A 9,575-nucleotide genomic window follows, 5' to 3' on the forward strand; every position below is an offset into this window, starting at 1 on the left:
GTTCCTTTTGCTTTCAAACACGGGTTGTTTACTAAACCTTGAACCGTCCAGACAGTATAATAAACGTAGCTGTAAATATCTAAATAGGGGGCTATTGGACTTTGGTGTCCCAACCCCCTATTCCACGAGAGGACTGATTCACTTTCCTGTCCCAAAGTAGCTAGTTTCGCTCCAGGCTACAGATGTTTGGAGAATTCTAGAGATTTCTGCGCATCCCGTCCACATCTCCTTCTCACATCCGATACTGTCACAAATGTTACCAGTGTTAAATGGGAGACAATAGGATGTTCTAACACGGACAGCCATATAGGATAGGCAATTGTTCAAGTGTATCTGCTTTTGTATTCTGAACAGACGAAATGTGGCTTTGACGCCTCTAAATTTGCTGCAAAGGAGAACAATTTCTAATTAGCGTAAAAAGCGTGTTTCCATCTTTAATTAATGCAGGTGTTCGTGCAGCTCCACTGTACATTAACCCCAGGCTGGCTCTATAAGAAGTGAAATCATCTGGGGCCATGTTTTACCTCAGTAATGTATATGTTCTATTTTTATAACCAAAGGACAGAGTAAGTAAATGCATTGATTCCACACAAACAGTCGCTTAATTGATCATTCATGTGATGCCAGTAGGGGATTATTTTCACTTCAGGTCTTTGCAGCAACAATTACACCCCTTGTTTCAGCGTCTTTTATGGGGAAGAAAAAAAGGTTGTTTATTTCATTTGTGATGTGTCACATATTCAGTTATTTCCCAAAAAGGCTATAAGAAAACCGGGATTTCATTAAGCGTTTGATTGGGTTGTCATCATGTCCTGCAGTGAAATTGCATTACCAACTGTGTGGGGCATTTCACTTTGCTTCTCGGTGTATCCACATGAGGGCAGACTTGCAGCTTTAGCTGCCCGTGGAAATGCAGGGTTCTGCCAAATTTAACATCTTGTCCTGCATGAAAATCATCCAGTGGAGGGGTAATCCGTTCTACATGGGTTTTGTTTGGATTTTTATTTAAATTCATTTCCATTAAAAGTGCATTCAGTTGCATAACCTTGTCATGTCTTCGACAGAATGCCATTTTTTTTCTAACTCCATTTTTAACATCAAACATTCAACAGTAGCCTGTGGGCTACATTGTCTACAGTGTCTCTGTAGAAAAACAAGAGCACAGATAATCTTAATCCTTAATCTCACTGTTTTTTTAGTCAAGTATTTAGTCTAGTTTTTTTAGTTTAACTGGTGCAAATCCCGTGTCCCGCAGACTGCAATTAGCCTACATTTACAAGTCATGTTCAAGTGTTTTGAGAGTCAAAGAAAATAAAATGTACTCCGTGTCTTTGCCATCTGAACCTTTAAACGGTCTTTATCTGAAGGCCACATAATATTCTGGGCCAGTCTCTACAGACTCCAAATACTCTGCCGAAAATTTTACTTTCATTGAATTTAGTTTTGTAGCCTTATAGCTGTTATTAAAATATCCTTCATCTGCGTCTGGCTATTTGCTTTAAAAACTATAACACGTAGGCCTGCTCCAAGAAGGAGAAATGGAGTAGGCTACTTCTGTAGTTTCAAGCTTTAGGTTTTGCCAGAAACTACAACAATGTCTGTGTACTCTTTTCGAATAACTCTACTCTTATGTTTTAATTGTATATGCTAAACCCTGATGTTTTAAATAGACCCAACAGTGGATCTCCTGATATTCCCTTTAAATTATTATTATTAGGCTAACAATAATAATAAACTATAGCCAATAACCTGAGGTCCAATTTCTCTTTACACTTTTAAGGTACTAGTTTATATTTTGTGCGTGTGTGAATTGTTGATTATACCTGAAGAATATACTCCATACGCCTACTCTATAAGACTACAGTTTTTTTGGCTCAGTGCCTCACATGGTATACAAAATCGCCCGATACCATTTTTGAGCAATTGTCATTAGGCCTATTATAAATCTGATTATTAAAACATAAATGATGTTCGTGCTGTCAAATGTCTCCCTTAGCCTTCTTGCTTTAAAATGGCCGAATATCAAGATGTGTATTTTTTGCACCTATTTGAAATTTGCGTTAACAAGCCTCTGTTTTGTTGTTTGTGAATCATGGGATGTTGGAATGATTTGCATACTACAAATGTGTATTTACAACCAACTGTAAATACCGAAGAGCCTTGAAGGCCTGGCAGATGATCCTCTCACAGAAGTTTGATTATTTAAACCTTGTGGCATAAATACCAAAGCTATAGGCCTAATTATTTCAAGCCGCATGTACAGTGTTTTCTTCAAGTGGTTGTTTATTAAGACTTGTAGGCTGACTTCAGGTTTGTGGTCGATGGACATATTCAAATACAATGTGTTTTTATCTGCCAGACACACTTAACAGACACTCTGTTCATCTTGCACACATTTGCCTTCCTTGCAGACAAAAACAATGAAGCCCCGAGGTTTTTGTTTTGTAACTTTGCATTTGAACATCGGAAATACACGTGACAACACGCAAATAAAGACATTGTGCTTGATAATCTGTGCAAATAATAAAGAACAATTTTCTATCCGTCTTAAGTTGACTTTATTTGAAAAGTAAATCCTTTCAGTGTTATAGTGTTGACCTTCATGCATACAGAGCTTCTAACAGAATGTACTCACATTTTAGTTTTAAATGACCGTTGCCAATATATTGAAGGGTTTGGGTGCAACAGGAAAATAATTCATATGCAAAAAAAAAAACCAACAAAAAAACCCCATTAAACTTCAAAACCTGAATTAATAACAAAATTGAGAGGAACAGTGTTTTGCAATGTGTCATATTTATTTAGCTTTCTGTCTTTATTTAAATTCAAAGGTATTGGAGACAGTCGTCGTGAACAGTTGATAATAAAAAACACAAAATTTGTAAAGGTTACATTATTTAAAATAGTCTGCACTCGTTGCCTATGCGCCATGTAGACAGCATTACACACACACACACACACACACACACACACACACACTCTCTCTCTCTCTCTCTCTCTCTCTCTCTCTCTCTCTCTCTCTCTCTCCCCATCTGCCTTCAGTCTGTCTCTCACACAAAGAAACATAAGCATCTTGCACATCGAAAACACTTAATAAAGCTTCAGTTTTTGAACAGATAAACTCCAAATGAAGGGGGACTATTTTCTGATTCTGTCATTCAAATCGTTATTAAATGTGATTGTTTCATTTGTGATGAACAGCCTCTCGCGATGCCCCGTTTGCCTGCGCAGGTCTGTAAACCAATTTCAAGTCCGTGTTGTAGGTGTCGCTGTTGACCACGTCTGCATCCGCAGTACGCGTGTGTGTGTGTGTGCGCGCAGGGGAGAGGAGGCTGCGTCTCAAGGCCATTTTCAAATCTCATTGGTGGGCTTGTCATGTGGTCGGGAGGCATCCTGACTTACACTGAGATTGTTTTTCCTAGATATGTCAGCTTACAAAGGACATCTCTCTCCTCTAAAGAACTTAATCCCCCAAAATGTCCTTTCCCAGTAGCTCTCCTGCGGCAAACACATTTTTAGTGGACTCTTTAATTGGTGCTTGCAGGACGGACAGCTTTTACTCCAGCAGCAACATGTACATGCCGTCTGGCTCAGAAATGGGAACTTACGGAATGCAAACCTGTGGACTCCTGCCGTCTTTCGGCAAAAGAGGGGAGGTCAACCACCAAAATATGGGCATGAATGTCCACTCGTACATACCTCAAATAGATAACTGGACTGATCCGAATAGACCCTGCAGAATAGAGTCGTCCAGTCAGATGTCAAACTGTACATTTTCACAGAGCATAAAGGAAGAGAGTAACTGCTGCATGTACTCCGATAAGAGAGTACAGAAAGTCAGCTCGTCAGAGGTCCCCGCATATTCAAACGTTATTCCCGAGTCTTGTCCAGTCGATGGTCCCGAGATCCCGGTTCCGGGCTATTTCAGACTGAGCCAAACTTATGCGAACGGGAAACATCAGGAACACTACTGCCATGAGCCGCCGAGTCCAAACCCAACACTGCTGCAACTCAGCCGGGTCACCCCGAAACCGCAGTCCTCATCGGCGTCTTCTAATTTCGCAGAGGTGGGAAAGAAAAGCGAGGACGTCCCGCAAAACCCCGAGACGTCAAGGACACCGGCCCCAGAAAGCCCGGATCCCAAATACAGCTCGGGGGAGAAGATCTGCTCCACGGAAGACAGTGTATCCAGTCCTGAGCAGCTGCAGAAGGAAGGGAAAGGTGGGTTGGCTACAATGAAAGCTTTTTATCTTGTGGCGCTGCAGTGCTGAGAAGGCTCCAGCACCATAAAACCAAGTATAAAACACAAACAACCCTAAAGTCGTAATGTTTAATGAGAGTCTTTCTCAGGTTGCAGTAATAGGCAACAAAATGGTTTCACCATGCAGCATGCAGACATGCTTGTAACCCTTTCCTCAGATATTTAAATTCAAATAGGGCCCATGCAATTTAAAAAAACCCAATATTTTCACAATCTGCTGCTATATATATGGAATATTGCGCCCTTTTAAAGAAACTAACAATTTAACCCAAGCAGCTATTGTAACTGTGATATTATGATCACTCCAGGATCTTCAAATATATGTGCATTTGCAGCGGTGTAATGCTGAATAATTGAGTATTTAACTAGAACCCTGCAACATGACAATATCACTGTATTTGAAATTCTATTTAAATTAGATAATTTTTTAAAAACAATTTAATCAAAGGTTACATGTTAATGCATTTTAAGCTTTTGTAAAATTAATAGATTTTCTGATAATGTTTCAAGCTCTATAAGATGTGTTCCTGGTGTGCGGTTTGATCAGCTGGGGGTTCATTTCATTTCTATTTTATTAGCGGTGGCAAGTATGTGACTAATAACACCCCCTGCATTTAATTATTCCGGGAAAACATTTATATTTTGTTATTTCCCAGAGGCAAAATCCAAAAGTAGCAGGTGAGACCTTGCTCAGGCTGAATCGCACTGATAATGTCTCTGATCTAAATCTTTGCAGTTTGCAAGAACGACACGCCGACGAGCAACTGGTTGACTGCAAAGAGTGGGAGAAAGAAAAGGTGTCCCTACACAAAGCACCAGACCTTGGAGTTGGAGAAAGAATTTCTGTTCAATATGTATCTGACCCGAGAGCGCCGCCTAGAGATCAGCAGGAGCGTCAACCTGACCGACAGGCAGGTCAAGATCTGGTTTCAGAACCGCAGGATGAAACTGAAGAAAATGAGCAGGGAAAACCGCATCCGTGAACTGACCTCAAATCTCACCTTTTCGTGAGCTTGCATGTTATCTGTCGTTATAGCTGTCTGTTACGTTTCCCTCTCATATTCAGTTTGGTGCTTTAGTGGCATTGGACGTTTATCTTCAATTTCAACGAAACTGTGACTATAAATGCCAATTTCAGTACTTTGTGTGGTGTCATGTACTTGTTTTATTTTATCACAGGGTAACACTTTTTGGTCTTAAGTTATTGGAGGAGTAGGTTTCCCCTCCGCCAGTAGACATGGATATTATGTTGTGTCGCGATGGCGAGCTGTTTGGAAAGTGTTAGCCTACTCTATTTCAGTCATGAAAGCACATTTCATTGTCCTGTAGTGCAACACTTGTTTTACAGTAAGTGCAAGTCATTTGTTCAATAGTGAAATGTTTCAATGGGCCTTTCAAAGTGGCGGAGAACAATGTTAATCTGTGAATTTATTGCATGTTTGTGGCATGTATCTTGCAATAAATTGTCAAATAATCTTGTTTTGTATTTGTTTGTGCTACGAAAGTCTCTACAGTTATCTCCGTTATCAGCAGTTACTATATCAGTGTGGAAGTCTGTGGCAGTATTTGCACTGGGGCAGGCACTATTTTGCTGAAAACGTTTATGAGGAGGAGGAAAAAAACACACAACAAATACATTTTCTAAACATGTCTATTGCACGTTACTGCAAGACAAGAAATGGGATTTCAACAATGTTCCTAACGTTTTTTTAATTCCAATAATGCTCCATCTTCATCTGACGAGGGACCTTAAAGCTTAAAGACTTAAAAATATTGAGTAGCTAAAGGGCTACCAGCAGTTATAACACATGCTGTTTGTACTATATAATACAATATTTTAAATATATTACAGTGTCCTGAAAACAATTTGAAACCTACCAACTCAAAATTTTTTTTTTTTTTTACCAAAAGAGCTTAAATACAAAACAGGTCCTGCCTCTTATGCCGTTTAGTGTCAATCGTCTGTTTGTGTTCTGGCCCATAGGCCACAGTGCAGCAGAGAGAAGCAAAGAGGCAGTCGTCGTGTCATCCAGTAAACATAGTGTTACTTTTATTTTCAGGCCTGTTTGTGACTAAACTAATAGTCTATCGGGACTATCAGGTGTGGACACGTTCAAGCACAAATTCACAGGCAAGAATCAGCTCTTCCTTCCTTCCCGAGAGCCGCAGGCTTCAGTAGCCACGTTGCATTTCGTATTCATTGCACATCACTTCATATTATCATCCGTGATTAAATTACATGTTACATGGTTCAACTGTCAGTCTGATCCAGTCTGCAGATTTGACCTAAACATAAACTAGGCTACTGCCTATGAAATGTGCTTCTGTTTTTTTTATCTTGACTGAAGGTCAACATATTTCTAAAATCAAACAGAAAAGAGTTCATTTCTGTTTAAAAAAGGGGGAAAGATGCATATTACATTTAAATTACACCTTTCAGACAGCAATGCACAGATGGACTTTGCTTCTCCAAGGCTTCCTTTTTTTTTATTGACAGCATGTATAATCACACGCACCTCATAAAACATTTATTGATACATAAAGACATTATTGCCCTCCTTTGAATGAATACAATAATTTCACAACTGCCTTTTCCGGCTTAGCTTTAAAAATTAAACTGACCTCAGAAAATATGTTTCCTCGCCGAATATTAACAATGGATACACCGCGTTGTGAACGGAAATGGCTTCTGTTATTTTACAACATGTTATTACATATATTTTACGAGGGCTCCTAAGTCTATAAACCATTTTACTAGCATTGAGGGTATCAGGACGATATTACAAGACTTTTCTCAAACATTAAGATACGGCGAATCCGTGTTGGTGGACTTTGGGGGGGTGAAAGTGTCTTATTCCTTTTTTGAACTGCTGGTATGTTGCAATATCCCGCAGCCACTCGCACATGAGAAACAGAAAAAACAAACATTTGCATTCATTTGAGCGATTGTTTTCCCCCTCCAGTCACATCTGATGTGGCTTTTTATTATTTGTGAAATGAAAAGCTAAATTAAACCTGACAACAACACACACAAAAAAGCAGGGCAAGGGCTGGATTGATTTACTCGCTGTATTGGTAAATATGACCACGTGATCCATGTAACCAATCCCTGTAGATGCAGGCCAGCAAAAATACTACGATTGTTCACAGAGGGAAGCTTCCCCTAACAGTGCAACCCTTATTATATGAGTAGGAAGAGATCAAAAATGTCTTCCAGTGGCACTCTCAGCAACTGCTATGTGGACGCTATAATGGGGCAGGAGCCGGAGGATGTGTACGGTGCTCGCTTTATTCAGGCTCCACACATGGTGACCCCGAGGCCGTCAGGTGCTGGGGACAACGCAGACTTCTCCTCTTGCAATTTTGCACCAAAGTCCGCCGTTTTCTCCTCGTCTTGGTCCTCGGTTCACCCGCAAGGGATTTATCATCCGTACGTGCACCACCACCACCAGTCCCATCTCCCCGCCTCGGACGGCAGATATGTAGGCGTCCGCTCCTGGATGGACCCCATCTCCAACCACGTTTCGTTCGCCGGATTTCACTCCAGCACTCGGCCGTACGGGACAAAGCCAGAGGTCTTGCCACCGAAAGCTGCGGAGTGCGACGCGTTGGAAGCGGAGGCTCGGCCGTTCGCCGGTGAATTCGCGTGTGGAGTCTCGGAGAGTGCAGAAAAGGCGACCAAAGGGCACAGTGGAAGTGAGCTTTCGAGCCACAGCGAGCCAAAAGAGGAGAAACAACAACAACTTGACCCAAGTAAGTAAACGAAATAGCCAGTCCTGATTTACAACCCTAAGAACTGTAGGAGCTGGGTGTGTAAAACCTCCAGTTTTACTAACCTATAAAAGTGTCTCGTACCGCGGCTCGGGAAGGGGTAAAAAACCCGCCCTGCAAATGGTTATTACAGGGGATTCTAAAGTTTTTCATGTCGCAGGACACCCAAAATAGATACACATTGCCCCATGTTGATGAGATTTTATCTGATGAGATAGATATAGGACTAATTTGTTTTCTTCCTGGTAGGGGGCTTATCAGTAAAAACAGGAAACATGTAATCTAAATTGCATTTTCTCATTGTCTATCAAATTAAACTGTTTCCCAGTTTGCTTTTGATCCACTGCAACCACACTACTGCAGTGTCCTTTACAGTTCCCCGAACCTCCATTTGGGCTTAATTCACTGGAAAATATTCAATTTTAAAATAATTTTTTTGCACATCTATGTCTTCATATGTGTCTTTCTCTGTTTTTATTCTCTGTCCAGACAACCCTGCAGCAAACTGGATTCACGCACGCTCAACTAGAAAGAAGCGATGCCCATACACAAAATATCAGACTTTGGAGCTGGAGAAGGAGTTCCTCTACAACATGTATTTGACAAGAGACCGACGTTATGAAGTCGCCCGCATACTCAGTTTAACCGAGAGACAAGTTAAGATCTGGTTCCAGAACAGGAGGATGAAAATGAAGAAGATGAACAGAGAGAGGAGTAGCAAGGATCACCTATGAAACCACTGCTGGCCATTTCACACGTTTTAATGTTTGCACCAAGGAAGCCATCTGAACAATTACATTTATTTTGGTAGGAGCCTAGGTAGACATTTTATTTTTATTTTTAGCCCCACTAGGTAACGCAATGCGTCAGTATCCAAATCACATTTGCGGGAATTTGTCTTCATGAGATAAAGACTGGATCCCTCTCTTCTTTTAGAGAGTTCGATCTGACATGTTCTGTTTTACAATTTAACCAAATACTCACACTGGGATGTTAAAGCATTTTTTTGTTAAGCATCCCCCGTCAGTTGGAAACGTGCCTATGTGTAGCCTATTGCTTTTAGAGCTGTTAAGAAATTGGAGTTGTATATAAAACATTTTCACAGCTTAAACTTCTTTGACTGCTATCTGTGTCAGCAAACACACACACACACACACACACACACACACACACAGGCACGTGCACTGATAGATTTTCACAAAGACGTTTAGGCTACTTTCTAGGTGTATGAGTGATAAACAGGCATGCTTTCTCACAGAGCAGAGTGAGTTGGTCCTGCATGTGGAAAGCAAATCATTAAATTAGCTCAAACATCGATATATATTAATATTTTTTCTTTATTAAATATATTTAGCAACTTTCTCTGCATGTTTCTGGCATATTGGCCGGTTATTTCATTTAAGTAATTTGATTTTTTTTTTAGATGGGAAAATATTCCCCGAGGGCTTGTTTACAGTGAGGCTGCTACTGCAGCACACTGTCTTGCAACCATAACAAAAAAATGCCACACAAATTAAACCCAATAGAGTCAATGTTTGACAGT

At 40.5% G+C, this 9,575-nt stretch overlaps 2 protein-coding genes across 2 annotated transcripts; both read left to right on the forward strand.

Moving 5' to 3' along the window:
* The first annotated feature begins 3,378 nt into the window (after positions 1-3,378).
* hoxd10a (homeobox D10a) lies at positions 3,379-5,272 on the forward strand. Its single transcript, XM_046054175.1, is given in 3 exon segments — positions 3,379-3,466; positions 3,468-4,221; positions 4,998-5,272. Coding segments are annotated over 3 exon segments (1,071 nt in total). The 5' UTR covers positions 3,379-3,424.
* Positions 5,273-7,446: 2,174 nt separating this feature from the next.
* hoxd9a (homeobox D9a) lies at positions 7,447-9,143 on the forward strand. The gene is made up of 2 exons (XM_046054138.1): positions 7,447-8,014; positions 8,522-9,143. Exons 1-2 carry the CDS (start codon positions 7,447-7,449, stop codon positions 8,764-8,766), a joined length of 813 nt encoding a protein of 270 aa, XP_045910094.1. The 3' UTR covers positions 8,767-9,143.
* Positions 9,144-9,575: the final 432 nt, after the last annotated feature.

Source organism: Micropterus dolomieu, linkage group LG07, assembly GCF_021292245.1.
Source record: "Micropterus dolomieu isolate WLL.071019.BEF.003 ecotype Adirondacks linkage group LG07, ASM2129224v1, whole genome shotgun sequence".
In the NCBI taxonomy this organism is placed as follows: Eukaryota; Metazoa; Chordata; class Actinopteri; order Centrarchiformes; family Centrarchidae; genus Micropterus; species Micropterus dolomieu.